Source organism: Tiliqua scincoides, chromosome 13 (assembly GCF_035046505.1).
Source record: "Tiliqua scincoides isolate rTilSci1 chromosome 13, rTilSci1.hap2, whole genome shotgun sequence".
NCBI classification, from domain to species: domain Eukaryota; kingdom Metazoa; phylum Chordata; class Lepidosauria; order Squamata; family Scincidae; genus Tiliqua; species Tiliqua scincoides.
Window position 1 is genome coordinate 551,385 of NC_089833.1, and position 15,503 is coordinate 566,887.

The 15,503-nt window shown below is 49.0% G+C and overlaps 1 protein-coding gene across 1 annotated transcript in view; it reads right to left on the bottom strand.

Moving 5' to 3' along the window:
- Positions 1-1,645: 1,645 nt before the first annotated feature.
- RBBP6 (RB binding protein 6, ubiquitin ligase) overlaps positions 1,646-15,503 on the bottom strand; it is a 31,758-nt gene continuing 17,900 nt past the window's right edge. The window contains exons 8-17 of the mRNA XM_066640331.1: positions 14,733-14,905; positions 14,102-14,205; positions 13,409-13,728; positions 9,806-9,905; positions 9,647-9,725; positions 9,500-9,557; positions 8,366-8,734; positions 7,919-8,020; positions 5,351-7,084; positions 1,646-3,705 (exon numbers count right to left, since the gene is read on the bottom strand). Coding sequence (XP_066496428.1) covers positions 2,103-3,705; positions 5,351-7,084; positions 7,919-8,020; positions 8,366-8,734; positions 9,500-9,557; positions 9,647-9,725; positions 9,806-9,905; positions 13,409-13,728; positions 14,102-14,205; positions 14,733-14,905 — 4,642 coding nt within the window. The 3' untranslated portion in view covers positions 1,646-2,102. The remainder of the gene's footprint in view (positions 3,706-5,350; positions 7,085-7,918; positions 8,021-8,365; positions 8,735-9,499; positions 9,558-9,646; positions 9,726-9,805; positions 9,906-13,408; positions 13,729-14,101; positions 14,206-14,732; positions 14,906-15,503) is intronic.

The following is a 15,503-nucleotide window of genomic DNA, read 5'->3' on the forward strand; positions in this document are numbered from 1 at the left end:
GCCGACATACTGGAGGAAAGGGTTAGGAATCTGCAAGGCGGCACGAGACAAGCAATACACACAAAGCTGTTGCATGCCACACATAAAAAGGGCACTGACTGGCCAGTTGGATAACTGTGATAAGACACACCTGGTTTCCTCCATCAAAAACACTAGTGACAGTGAATATTCTCAGCAGAGAATTTGAGTTCTCTTGGAGTTCTCTTTAGTGGTGGTGGAATCCCATTTCTGAGTAACGATCAAATACAAAATCACTCAGTGCGTATCCTTAAAAATGAAACTGCACTCAGAATACAGCACCACCTCACATAGAAATGTTGAAGGACTGCAAATTTGGTTTTGAAATTCAGTGTCTTGTATGGATGAACCCTGAAGCATTAAGCCTTCCCATATTCAAAACGTACACTTTTCTTTAAAATCCTGAACCCAAACGGTTTCTGTAACTGGTCCGAAATTAACATGAATCTGCCCATCCAAGCAAGATCTATCAGGGAGGCTCTCTGACAGGTTTTGCTTCTGGTGACCACCAACTCATGAGGGTCTTTTTCCACTGGTGGCTCTGTCCTTCGGAACTCCCACCCCCTGGAACTGCAGTTGGTTAGTTTATTTCCCACCATGTATTGTCAGACCATCACAAGTTCTGTTTTTAAATTCTAAATCAGCTGACAGCTCTCTTGGTTATGCTGTTTTAGCTGCTGCTATTTTGGTTTTTCATTGTGCTTCTTACAAGATTTCTTGCACGCCACCTTGGGTCCATGCTGGGATGGGAGGGCCACACATTTTAAAAACAAATAGCTAGCAACAAAAACAAAAATGTTCCATTGAGAATATCAGTTTGCCATTCTCCAGAGCCTACCCTGGGCATTTGCAGGCTCTCCCCTGCCCCAGCATGGCAATCTGCTCTGCCTGTCCTATCTGGAGTGCTCAGCTCACCTTGAGTTTGGGCTGTTGTATTACTGAGCCCATCTATTCTATGGCCATCGGACAGCTTGCCTGAGACTCCCATAACTGACTGCACAGTTGGTATAAAATGGCCAAGTTAGAAAAACAAAGCCATTTCCCTCTAAAGCAATTCCTCTGAAACCTCAGAACTGGGGTGTGCGTCTTCTAAAGCAATGCTACCTTCTGGGCAGCACAGCTCAGCACTAACTCTCTGCTTCACAGAAAAGTGTGCAGAGGTCATTGCAGGAGTCAGGTACATACACCCAGTCTCTCTGAGGACCGGCTGAATGGGGCAGTCTCATGTAACACTGGCAATAGGTCAGTCTCTCTGACCCTCTCCCTAGGGCCACACACAGGCTCTCTGAAATCCCTTCTCTCCAAATCAAGACCACACTCTTATGGTCCCAGACACACCCACAAGTCTAACAAGATCCAATAAGGACCAGGAAACATTCAACTAACTTGGGTCAGATCTTCACACACACATGCTTGGGGTGAAAGCAGGGCTTCTGGAAGAGCCACCCCACCCTTTTCAAACAGGGTGGCAGCCCCCAGCTTCTCAGTAGCCACCTTTGCATGGAACAGGCACTCCCTGTTTTGCACACAGGAGAACCGGCCGTGGCCTGCGAGTACAGCTGCAGACAAGCAACTTCCCATCAGACAGAACCTCACTCCCTTCCTCGCTGCAACTCTAACACACCGATTCGTGTATTGAAAATTGTTTATTGTTGTAATCCAAAAGTAACAGAACAGGCTGTCATTTCATTCTGCAAGTCCTCCGGCCAATGCTTAGAACCGAGATCAGCCTCACCTTTTTTGCTGACAGGCAATTAAAAAAATTTTAAATGTGAAAATCTTCACAGTACAGTAAACTCCACCCAAAACTAATTTAACGGTGGTTAAAAATAAGATGCCCAGCAAAATAAAATTAAAATAAAAAAGACCCTCCACCCCTCCCCCCATATTACATGGTCACAACTCACAAGTCTGTACAAAATGTTCACTTTTTATAAAGCTCTGATGTAAAAATCAAACCAAGCAGCAATTGTGTAAGTGCAGCACAGGGCCGGTCGTGGCATTATTTACAAGGCTCTCGTCGTGTACACATCATAACAAACTTCATACAGGCGACGGACTCCTCCGTGAGGCTGTCCAGGCCCCTAGACGGCGGCAGTGGCAGCGGCAGCGGCGGCGGGCGTGGCGGCTTTGGGGTCATCACGCTCCTTGGCCTTCTCCTTGTCCTTGCTCTTCTTGTTCTTCTTCTTCTTCTTGTGCTTGTGCTTGTGGCTCCGCTCTGCGTCCGACTCGGGGCCGGCGTGCTTCTTGTGCTTCTTGTGTTTTTTGTGCTTCTTGTGCTTCTTCTTCTCCTTCTTCTTCCGCTTCTTCTTGCTGTCCTGGCTGTCCGCGGAGCTGGCGCTGCTGCTGCTGCTCCGGCTGCGGCCCTGGCTCTCTGAGGGGCTCTGGCTGCGGCTGACGCTGGGGCTGCTGGGGCTCTGGGTCCCGCTAGGCTGGGTGGCCGGCGCTGCGGCAGCGACCGTCTCTCGCGGCTGCTTCTCGGCAGCGGCGGCCTTGTCCTTCCCATCCCGGGCAGCTCTTCCCGGGGAGGAATCCTCTTTGGCGGACATGTTGCTCTCACTGTCGCTTTCGTTGTAGTCTGGCACAAATGCGGCCTCGTCTGTTTCTCTTGTCGGATCAGAGGAGAGCCGTGAGGAGTGGCTGGGCGGTGGCTTTGGCTTGGCGGTGGTTTTGTCATTCGGCACCGTCCCTGGGTCTCGGGCCTCCGGCGAGCAGCGCCGGTGTGAGGATGGCTTGCTCCCACTTGTGGTCCTCTCCTTGTTGCTCCGGCTCTCAGACGACAGGCGCTTTTCCCGCTCTCTCTCTTTGCCAGAGCCTCTCTCTTGGGACTTGTGCTGCTCGGCAGAGCGCCTGGACTCGTAGGTAGCTTTGTGGTCATTCTGCCTGCGGTCCCTGGGAGGGCTGCTGTAGCTGTTCCCTTTGGAGTCCCCGGCATCCCTTTTGGGCTGGTCCGTTCGCTCCTCCCGCGGCTTATTCTTCTGCCCAGAGGCAACAGATTCCCTGCTGTGGGAAGGAGAGACTTTTTTCCGGGTGAGCTCACTTCTCTCGTCCCTTCGCTTTGAACCCAAGTGGTCTCTGCTGCTGTCATGGTCTGACTTTTTGTCCCAGTTGGGAGCAAAGTCCTTGGCAGAGGCCCCGTGGCTGGAGTCATGCTTTTCCGAGGGCCGGCTCTCTTTGGAGGAGTGAGAAGTGCCACTCTTTGGAGCTCCTGGCTCCTTCTCTGGCTGGGTGCCCCCCTTCCTTTTCTCTGAAGAGTCTCTGTCGGAGGCAGTGTGCTCCCGATCCTTGGCTTTCCCTTTCTCATTCGAGGTCGTGCTTCTAGATCTCTTGGATTCAGGCTGCAAGCTCTCGCGTCCAGACTCCTTTGTGGTTCTCTGGCTCCTCTCCAAAGGCTCGGGTTCTTTCTCCTCATGCTTAGTGGAGGCAGATGGCTTTGTGCTGACATTCTTTATAACGCTGGCAGGCTTCCCAACAGCAGAAGGAACTTGCACTGTGGCCACGTCTTCCTCCTCAGAGTCAAAGTCATCCTTGTCCCACTTGGACTGAGGCACCTGGATCATGATGATGACGTCTTCAGCAGGGGCCGTGATGTCATTGTTGTACTCTTCCATGGTCTTGATGACAGTTCGCTTGGTATCCAGCTTGTCTTCTGACTTTCTTACGGGGCTGCCTCCAGCAGAACTCGTACTGAGAAGGCAAGAAAGAAAGGAAATATGAGCAAGGGACTGGTTAGGCTTCTTTCCCAATCTGAAGGTGTGCACACTTATTTTCATTGTGCTAAAGCTAATAACCCACAACTGGCCATTTATTTCTCTCTCTACATTTTAAATGGTTCTCCATCACTTTTCTTGGCAATTCAATATGATTTAGAAAAGGGTGCACACACACACACACACAATATAAGCAATAACACATAAACGAGAAGAACAGAATTGTGGGTTAAAGAATCCCAGCGACAAAAGTCGGCTTGGCCAAAGGCATGATTAAAGACGATGACAACGTGTTCACCACCTCTCCAAAAGCCAGCCAAGAGGCTGCTCCCCTGACCTCTTAAGGGAGAATATTCCATAGCTTTGGAAATAGAGCCACCAAAACATCCTCAGTCGTCACTTTTCTAACCCACCATTAGGATAGAATGGATGATAAAACATGTTAACTAGATCAGTGTTCTTTAACCTGAACACAGTGATCTTTAATGCCTCATACAAAATTATGCACGGGAAGGAAAGAGTGGATAGAGAGACGCTCTTTACACTCTCACATAACACCAGAACAAGGGGACATCCACTAAAATTGAGTGTTGGAAGAGTTAGGACAGATAAAAGAAAATATTTCTTTACCACATTGGACTGTGGAACTCCTTGCCACAGGATGTGGTGATGGCATCTGACCTGGATGCCTTTAAAAGGGGATTGGACAAGTTTCTGGAGGAAAAATCCATTATGCATTACAAGCCATGATGTGCATGTACAACCTCCTAATTTTAGAAATGGGCTGTGTCAGAATGCCAGATGCAAGGGAGGGTGCCAGAATGAGGTCTCTTGTTATCAGGTGTGCTCCCTGGGGCATTTGGTGGGCTGCTGTGAGATACAGGAAGCTGGACTAGATGGGCCTATGGCCTGGTCCAGTGGGGCTCTTCTTATGTTCTGAGTATTGCAACTGCAGTGGGGCTGTGAAGTCATGGCCACCTACAGAGACAAAAATGGCTGGCTTCCATGGCTTCACCAGGAAGACAGCAGTGGAGGAGAGAGGCCTTTGCCTGTGAGACTCTGCATACAATTTCATTGGTGGCCATGCACGGTAGAGGTGGGGTCTGGTCTTACAAAGGTGGCCCAGCCTCGCGCAGTAGACACTGGGTGCACAATTTTGGATCAGCAAGGATCTGCAAGAGGGGCAGGGTGGGTGGGTGGCAACAGGGGCAGGGATGGGTAGGATCAGTGGGGTGGTGGCACAAATAAGGTAGAAGACCAGTTCTAGAGAGGCAACTGAAGATATGAGAGCCCCAAGAAATGTGAGGCTGACACCAATGCCTTAACCCAAAGCAAAGTGAATGTTGGTATAAAGCACCAGGAGCAAAAGTCTGAAAATTAAATTTGCCAGGTGCCAAGAAGCCACTCAAGCCCACGCTCCAGTCCACTGGAAAGTCCCCTCAGCTGATGCAGTTCCGGGGTTTGAACAGAGGGCAGCTGCCCTGGGTCATCAATAGCAACGCGGCTGGTCCACAAGGCTGATCCAGGCTGCCCAAACCCAGCTGTTCCAATTTGCCACCTGCCACCCTGCCCAGTTGCAGTCCAGCACAAGACAAGTAGGCCAGAAGCCGTTTTCCAGATACCTGGTGTAGTCGACCAGCGTGGAGCCAGGTCCTTCCGCAGCAGGGACCTTCCTTCGCGGCTTGCCTTTGGCCTTCTCGGGCTTCCCCTTGCTGCTGCTACTGAGTTCAGGTTTCTCAGCAGGCGGCTCCTTCGCGGGTGGGAGGCTCTCGGTGCCAACAATCTTCTTGCCGGTCTCTCGGTTCAGCTTGATCTTTTTTGCTGGGGGGACAGGGGAAACCGTCTTCTCCTTCTCAGGGCTCCTCTCGGCTCGGTCCCCCTCTGGCTCCGCTTTTCCCTTGGGTGAGGGCTTTGGCTCTGCCCCTTCTTGCTTGCCTGCTTTCAGTGTCATGGCTTCGTGGTCCTTCTCGACCTTCTCCTCAGCCTTCCGCTTCCTCTTCTCGGGCTTGGCCTCAACAGGCTTGTTTTTGTCCACGGGCTTCTTGGCCTTCTCCTCCTTGCTCGAGGGCTTCTCCTGCTTGACCTCTTTGGGGTGATCCTTCTTGGCCTTCTCCTCCTTTGCTGACCTGACCTCAGGGTGCTCTTTGGAGCCTCGGGGGTGAGTTTTCCGTGGCTTCTCCTCTTTCTGAGAGGACAGGGACTTGCTGCCCTCTGCCTTGGGCACCTCCTCCTTCACTTTCTTCAGCAGGGGCTCTGTCCGGGGGGACTTTTCGTGCTCAGTCTCTGCTTTTTCAGGGGGTGCCTTAGGCAGCTTCGCCTGTGCTTCCTTCTTGACCACAGCAGTGCTCTCCACTTTGCGCTTGGCCTTCTCAGGCTTGGCTTTCGGCTTCTCCTTCCTCTCCTTGTCAGAAACAGGCTTGAAGGCCATCGAATCGGCCTCCATGGGCTCATCACGAACAGGGGTTGCATCGTCCCTGCTGGGGAGCACAAAGAGTGGGTCGGGTTTGCTCTCTTCCCCCCCAGGGGCAGGGTCTCTCGGCTTCCGTGAGCCTTCCAGCAGGTCTGTGCTGGGAAAGGCTTCACCCTCTTCGCCCTTCCGCCTCTTCCGGTGCCTCTTGTGCTTATTTCCCTTCCCATCTCCCGGTGGGTTTTCAACCTCCTTCTCTTTCAGCTTCGCTATGTCTTTCATGCTGTGACTCTCTCCTCTGCCTGGCAACTTTTCAGAGTAGCCGCCCCCTATGTTTCGATTCCGATGGCCAAGTCCTCCTGGGTAATCATCTCTGCGGCCCCGAATGTAAGGAGAATTTTCTCGCCGAGGCCCAGGAGGACCAAATCGCTCCGGGGAGAAGTTCTCCCTGTTCAGCAGAGGTCTGGGTTGGGCTCCAGCAGCATAGCCCTTGTAGGTCTTCTCATACCACTCTCGGTAGGTTTCCCAGTATCTCTCCTTTTCGAAGGGATCTCTCATGTCCACAGATCGGCCGTAGTACGCTTTCATGTCATAAGGTGGAACTTCTCGGTATCGGCCAAAGTACTCCCTTTCCCCTTCCCCTTGAGGAACAGGACGCTTATTTGGGGACTGTCCTCTGTATACCGGAGACCTTGATCGCGAGTGATACCTTCTGTATGGGGGAGACCTGGATCTTGACCGATGGTAGCCATGGGATCTTGACCTAGAGCGGTAATTCCGGCTCTTTCCCCTGCCCCTCCGTGGGTACGGGGGTGATCGTGAGTAGGAACGAGAATGGGAGCGGCTGAACGACCGAGAGTATGATCGAGACCGGGATGAGCCAGACCTTGACTTGGAATAGGAATAGGAACTTCTGGAATATGACGATGCGCTGTAGGGCGACTTGGACCTTAGGAAACAAGGACAAGAAAACATCAGGGGGTGTTTTTATGCCGATTACATGGCCTGGCAGAGGCACACAGCTTTCATCTTCTGTCTCAGAATCCTTTGCAACCCAAACAGCTAGAAGGACACAATTTACACAACTCCTATGAACCCACCAAACAGTTGTCCAAACTCACAGCTTTACCAAAATACCACAAGAAAACCTTCTCACTCTTTCTCAAAAGCTGCACCACAAATTGCTTTCAGAACTCCAAATGTTTCAGAAATTAAAATTTCACTTAGCAGCTATGACAGCTCCTCTTTATGAAAAACATCTGAAGCCCTGCAAGACCATTGCTGGGCGTACAACAGTTCTTTGGGCTATGGCCACACATTTGTTCGGTTGTAGAACTCTATATACATTCAGTCACTTGCCCAGCTCTTCACATTAGGCCCTCAGCCACACAGTCAAGATAAGATTGTTTTGAAAATCAACCCCAAATGTTTGCTGCCTGAGAATACTGGGAGGGGATCCTGGGTGTTCTCCCACCAGTTGCCATTTGTACCAAGGCTGAGCTGCTGGATGGTACCTGCAAGCCTGGGTCCTTCTAGGCATCAGTCCTGTGAATCACATAGTCCGTGTGCAAGAGGACAGAGCTCTCCAAAGTCTCAGGCACAGGAGTCTTTCCCACACCTACTACCCAGAGTCCTTCAAGCATATCCCCATCACCATACACACCTCTAGCAATTCTCAGGACCGAGTCTGGGGGCTTCAGGATGTGAAATGCATGCTCAGGCACTGAACTGTACCCCACCCCTCCACTCTGCTTTTTTATATCAGTAAAATAAAAAGAATTACCGTGAATAAGAACGCCTGCGTTCCTTCTGGATTTTTTTATACTCCATCAGCTCCTTAGCAAAATCATTGGTAAATTCATCCAGCTTGGACTTCTTCTTTTCCCTGTTAGAAAACAGAAGAAACATCGTGATACAGCACACGTGGGGGTTGTTACAGACGACATTAAGAGAATCACACCCAACTCGAACACAAGGACACAGCATGCAAATGAGAAAGCAACAATGCGAAAAAAGCAAGAGACAACCAGCAGACTCCCCAAATATGTTTCATGGCATTCTGTTAGCATTACAGTTTTCTGGCTTTTGTATAGGAAGGGTTATTTTTCTTGGTTGTGAAATCCAACATGTGAAATATCACGTTATATGTCATTTTTGCTTACGGCAAACGCGTTCTACTGAAACAGAAGAATGAAATATAACGGAACTTCATTCAGCGCCAAATACTTACTCCTCTTTCAGTCTCCGTTGCTCCCTGTAAAACTCCTCCCTAGATAAAGGAGGTGCCTGTGTCGTTGGGATGGCATTTGAGTGAGCCGTTGGCACTGGTGTTGGTACCCAGGGTGTTGATATGTTTGCTGGAGCTGGGGAGTATCCCGGAGGGGGGACAGTGTAACCAGCAGGTGGAGGCTGACCAGGTGGAAACTGAGGAGGAAACTGTGGTGGAGGCACCCCCGGTGGAAGAGGAAGTGCGTGGGGAGGAGGAGGAGGATACAGGGGAGGTGGCGGCACCGGCACAAAGACTGGTGTTGAGGCTGGCAGTGTTGGGGCCTGAGTCCTTTGTGTGCGGTCACTATGCGGGCGTCCTCGGTTTGAACTTCTAAAGAAACCCAAAAACACGGTTTGTCACTGAGTGTTACACTTGTCCCTGGTTCGCAAGAGAGGAACGTGAAAACGGACATGGCACCCCTCTGCACTAGCTGCCCATCCCAGCCTCAATGCTTCTCTGGCCAAAACTGTCCCTTGGCTCCCTGCATTGCACTTGCAGCTTTCCCCGGGGCCCTCCCTGCCACACACAAGGCTCTGCCCGACACCAGTATCCTCCTCCAGCCCTTCCACTCACAAACTCGTCTTCTACAGCTTCCAGGTGGAAGAGGAAGTTGCGCAGCATTCCCACACGCTTGCTGATCTCACTCCAAAGCTCTGCTACGTTTCTAGGGCACTCATCACACAGAGCATCTTATGACAAGACTCCATTGCTCCGCCTGGGCCAGAAACCTCTGGTGCCAAGGCCTAGAGTGTTTTGACTGTGTCTCTGGTGCGTACCTCAACATTTTGACACTGCCTCCAAAAGTTTTAATGCTGCTCCCTGGGAATGTAAGTGCTCTCTCCAGCCCCACTCCTGACTCTGAGCTGCAAGCAACAACTTCCCACCTGCTTCAGCCCAGTGATAGTTTCAACATCGTGTGTGAAACCCAACTAGATTTCGACCATACATTTTACCCGAGACCTTCCAGTAGCAGTCGGTGCTTCCTTTCAACAAAACACCTCCCTCTGCAGGTACAAACTCTTATTGACCGAGCTTGTCACATTCTAAACTTGCTACCCAAGAGTACAAAAACAAACGTTCTGGGGATGTACTTACGGTTCCCAGCCTGACCTGCTGCCTGCAGACCGGACAGGGTTGCTTCTCATTGGCTGCCCTGTGTGGAAAAGATAACATGGCCTTTAATGAGGGCACAGGTGCCAATTTAAAACAGCAACTACCAGGGCAAAAAGGAGCACAACTTACCCATGGTGGGTATTGAATGCCCATGAGAGCCCAGCTGCCCAGGCAAGGCTGGTTGTCCAAGCACTGGAACCTGGAAGCCCTTCAGGAAGGAAAGAAAGAGAGTGAGATGCAGCGGTTTTGAGGGGCAGAAACGAAGACAGGCCTTGAAACAAAGTTTACCTTCTCCTCCAATACAGCATTGAGAGACAGTGCGGAAGGCGGCTTGGAGTGTTCTGGGGCAGCCACTAGAGCAGCAGCCGGTCCAAGACTTTCGCCCTCGCTGGAGTGAAACAGAAAAAGCCAAGGTTAGCCATGTCCAGGAAAGAAACACAAAAGAGTGAGTCCCTGAACACCATCGCATAATTCCAAGAAATTGTCATATTTTGAATACCCGAGATCAGGGTTTCTCAAACAGTGTCTCTCACACACCCATGCAAAAGGGAAGAGTTCTGGGATTCTCAGTTCCACATCTAAGACCTATACAGCAAACAGAGAAGTCCCTGCTTGGGAATGGCTGTGAAACCTTCTGGCTACCTCTGCTCCTGTTTTATTGTTTGCAGCAGAGCAATCTGTCAAAGGCTCTTCCGCTACACCACTGTTTCTCAAACTGTGGGTCAGGACCCATTAGGTGGGTTGCAAGCCAATTTCAGATGGGTCCCCATTCATTTTAATATTTTATTTTAAATATATGCTTGATGTTATGCAACTGCATTTGGTGAAATATTACAGATCTGTACTTTGAACAGGCTACTATGTACAGTGGTGCCTCGCATAACGAATGCCCCGCACAGCGAAAAACTTGCATAACGAAAGAGTTTTTCGATTGAGTTTGGTAACTCGTATAACGAAAATTTCTGGCCTTGCTTCGCATAACGAAAAGTTTTTTAGGTCCGTGCTTCGCATAACGAAAACTTTTTAGGTCCATGCTTTGCATAACGAATTTTTTAAAAATTAAAAATTTCGTGTATGCTTCAAATTTTAGAAATCCTCTGTACAGTATGTATGCCTTTAAAGAGCACGTAATAAACACTTTGTAAACCAAATTTGACTTCGTTTTGACCTTTTTTGCCCATAGGAACGCATTAATTAGATTTCAATGCATTCCTATGGGAAAACGTGATTTGTGCAACGAAAATTTCGCGTAACGAAAGGATTCGCGGAACGGATTAATTTCGTTATGCGAGGCACCACTGTATATGCTTTTAACAACGATAGTAAATGGGACTTACTCCAGAGTAAGTGTGGGTAGGATTGCAGCCTAGGTTTGTTAAAAACTTTCCTGCCTGATGTCACTTCCAGTCATGACACTACTTCCGAAGGGTCCTGACAGATTCTCATTCTAAAAAGTGAGTTCTAAAAGTTTGAGAACCATTTCCCTAGACGCTAGAAAACAGGAAAAGAGGCAAGCAAGCACCATGGAAACTCTTAAGCTTTGGAAGCATTTTCCCTACAAGGCAAAGGGTTCAAAGTTAAATAAGGTAGGGGTTCCCAAAGTGCGCGTTGCCAGATGTCCCTGGTGACTCCTCCTACCTGTTCCCTCAAGCGTTTTCAGATCTCGGATCTCATGAAATCTTGTGAGATTTGGGTGCTGCCATCTTGGTTCTTGCAAGACTTTGTGAAATCCAAGATGGCAGCACCTGGCTGAGGAGGCTGCAGGGGGCATCATGACCCAGGTAAGTTTAGGAACCACTGAAGTAAGGTCTGTATACCTGGAAGGCAGCTGTGCTATGGCTCTAACCCAGGGGTGTCCAACCCAGGCCCTGGGGCCACATGCGGCCCTCGAGGTCTCTCAATGTGGCCCTCAGGAAGCCCCCAGTCTCCAATGAGCCTCTGGCCCTCCGAAGATTTGTTGGAGCCCGCACTGGCCTGATGCAACTGCTGTCAGCGTGAGAGCAACTGTCTGACCTCTCGTGAGCTTCCTCCACAACTTGCTGTTTCACATCTGTGATGCAGTAGCAGCAGCAAAGCCAGCCTTAATTTGTGCAAGGCCTTTTATAGAACTTGAGCTATTGCAAGACCTTCATTCATTCATATAAGTTCATCTTTAATATATTCATTTATGTTTACTTATGTAAATGTATTCAAATTTTAAATGTAAATTAATTCTTTTTTCCCCCCAGCCCCCAACACAGTGTCAGAGAGATGATGTGGCCCTCCTGCCAAAAACTTTGGACACCCCTGCTCTAACCTATAGCTTTCCAGCTGCTTTTAATCTATTTCTAGCCCTGCCTGTACTCAGGTAGGGCCTGAGGTGTACTTGTAACCCAGCACAGCTGAAGTTCAGAGTGTGCTGCTGTAGAACCAGCACCAGAATCCAGTTGGTACCAGAACTTCCTTGAAGCAACATGAGGAACATTCAGAAGGCAGAGACAACAATGCTTACAAAAACTGAGCTCATGTGAGCTGAGCACTCTACAGTTTGAAAACTTTTATGAAATCCTAGAAGGCTTTTAAACCTCAGGCCAGTTGGATCCAGCAGCTCAGCTGAGATGATCCTCCAAGCCAGGACTAAGAATCAGGTTGTGAACTTCCCAACCACCCCACCCCTTGTGCCCTCTCCACTGTCAACGATAATTTGCTGCAACATCCACATTGTTAAACATTTTTTAAAGAAACATCTTATTGTTTTTAATCCCCTCTACCAGAAACGCTCTTTACCCAAAACTATGGCATGAAAGGTTGTCTAAACTGAGCCAGCGCCTGATGCAAGTGTTTTACTAGTAGCTACCTTAATTCAGCAACACAGATTTGATACTCGGAAAAAGGAAGCCATTGCTTTCTTCTATGCCCTAGAGCAGGGGTGCCCAAACCCCAGCCCGGGGACCACTTGCGGCCCTTGGGGACGTCCAATGTGGTCCACGGGGAGCCCACAGTCTCCAATGAGCCTCTGGAGAATTGCTAGATCCCACACTGGTCCGACACAACTGCTCTCAGCATGAAGGTGACTGTTCAACCTCTCATGTGAGCTGTGGGATGAGGGCTCCCTCCACTGCTTCCTGTTTCACATCTGTGATGCAGCAGTGGTAGCAAAGGAAAGCTCAGCCTTGCTTTGTGCAAGGTCTTTTATAGACTCTGAGCTAACGCAAGACCTTCATTCATTCATATAAGTTCCATCTAATAAGTTCTATTAATATATTCATTTATGTAAATTTATTCAATTTGAAATGTAAATTAATTCTTTTTTACCCCAGCCCCCAACACTGTGTCAGAGAGATGATGTGGGCCTCCTGCCAAAAAGTTTGGACACCCCTGCCCTAGAGAAAGAGGGGCAGAAGGAATTTCCAAAGAGACTCACTTTTTCCAAAGAGATAAAAATAGTCAAAAATCCCCAGCTTCAAAGCTTTCACAGAGACTTTAAGGCAAGTCACCCTATCAGGCTAATCTAGTTCAGAGGTGTTGGGGCGACCACTGCCCTGAACACCCTAAAAGAACAAGAAACCAATGTGCAAATAAATCAAGCCCTGGAGGCTGAGATCCCAGTCATTCAACACTTAAGTACCACTGTTCCAAGAACACGCTTGAGCAGGCAAAAAGCAAGCCCTTGGTTTGAACTGGCTTGATTTGACATTAAGAGTCCTGTAGAATGTGAACATTCATTTCCGGTATTAAAGTCTTCAGCAGGTCCAAAGAAAGAAATGTTTGGCTGGCTTGCTGCTATCCAAGGAGACAGCCATTTTGCTGGCCATGCGCAGCACCACTGGCACCCAGGAAAGAACATGGAAAGGAAGTCAAAGCAGTCAGTCCTGCATCTGTCCTGGGGACCGTGTGTGCAAACAGGCTTACCGGAAAGATCCTTCTGGCTTGTCAGAGTGAATCGCCATGGATAGGGATGCCGAGACCTCTCCAGAAGAGGTGTTCACAGATGCCTGGCTGGCTGACAATGTGGCCGAGGTAGACACTGACTGGCCTGGAGCCAACGGTGCGAGGGATGCAGCAGTGTGAGCAGGGACAGAAGTGGCTGGAATTATGAGGGGGTCCTGCTGCCTGGACAGCGCTGGTCTGTGTGCAGAAGGCGCACTGCGCTGAACTGCTGGTCTGGGTGCCTGGGACTGCTTGCGGAGTCTCTTGGTGTAGCCAGTTTCATTTTTGAAGTTATTCACTGCCTACAGATGGAAAATTGTCAAGGGAGAGAAATGCATCAGCCAAACTTCTGGGGACTGCACCACTGCCTCCTTGCTTCAGCAATAAAACCCAGTCTGGTTCATTGCATGAGATGGGGCTGGTGGTCTAGGCACTGGTGACAAAGTTACAAAGGTGCTGACTGTCCACGTCGTCCTTCTGAAGACACCTGGGGATGGGGTGAGGCATATGGTTGACACCAGAGGGCCCAAGTCTAATCAGCCCACTCTCCTCCTTCTATAGCTTTCCAATGGTATCTGCCCAGCAAAGGTAAAAAGGGAGCTCAAGGAAAGTGGGCAGACAAGTATGCACACTCAAAGCCAGGAAGAGCTTGAAGGCAGCTAGATCTGAACTCACCTGGCGTAAAAATTTGTTGGCAATCAAAGCATCAGGAGAGACGTCTGTCTGATGACAGGTTGGACAGGTGTGTTCGTCCGATTCTAGCAGCGATGTTCTGATACCTATGAAGGAAAAGGAGAGAGCACCACGTGAAACTTGCGGATATCTTGGAACGGCACCACACACATGCCTGTACACCCAATACAGGTTAAATGCGCAGATTTCTCACAGCAGTCAGCCAGTCTCTAAATATGTAAATGCCACAATGAAGAGGCACTGAAAGAAAGCAAGTTAAGAGACCGACACCAAGGCCTCCAACTCTCCCTTAAAAACATGTTCTTGCTTCAGGAAATACAACAGAGCAGGACTTCGGGGACCAGGCAATAGGTCTCAATTGTAATGTGACAATATTTTAAAATGCCAGTGAAAGGTAAGAGTTCTGTGTGTCAAAGACAGAACACAGTAAAAAGTCTGTGGATTAAAACCCCGGGTGGCTCTTGCCTTTTCCAACTGCACTGAAAGTTAACACCTGAAACGAGGAAAGCAAGCCCAACTGCCCAGCTCTCCCTTCACATTATGGGGGGTAACTTGACCAGCCCCGCTCTTCACCCTCATGGCAGGCAGTTGCGCACAAGGGCAGGGCACTCACATTCATCACAGTAGCTGTTTCCACAGCAGGGAATGACCACAGCGTCAGTCATTATGTCTTTGCAGATCAGACACAACAGTTCATCTGGAATCGGGTCGTCTTCTTCAGAAGAGGATGATGGCTCCTCCGGCAGAAAAGGGGGCTTCTCCTTCTTCCCAAGGGCGTAGGCCTCCCTGAAAGAAAACCACCATTTCAACAGAGCCTCGTTTGTCTCAAAGAGCAAACTGAGAAGCCCAAGTGGCTGGATGACATCTAACAAGTGGCCTGTAAATTGTGGCTGAAACAGATCTGTCCTGAAGATGCTACAAGGTCTTTTCACTCTAGGCAAACTCCAGGCCATGAGCAGATGAGGCCAAGTCAGTTTCTTCCACTTTAGGGTTGCACTCAATGGGAGACATATTACCTCATTCATGGAACATATTTCCCTCAAGCCATTGACCAAATATGAATAATGAATAAATAAATGAATAAAATTCAGAGTTCATAAGCAAGAAGCATACATGCAGCTAATGTAAAATGACACGTATGCATATTTCCTTTTCTCTCTCTCTCTCAGGGACTCTTAAGATAGTGCCTACTTTTTAAGGGTTTTTATAAAGGGGCTTTTGTACTGTATTAAAAATATATTTTTCTAATTGCCATCTGATCAGTCCACTGAAATGTTTTAAAAATCCATAAGAGTGACCAGTCAAAATTAATAAACGTTGGAAACCCTAATTCAGTAATTTAAAACATTTTATCTTAATGCAAATGGATGTGTGTGGATACCAC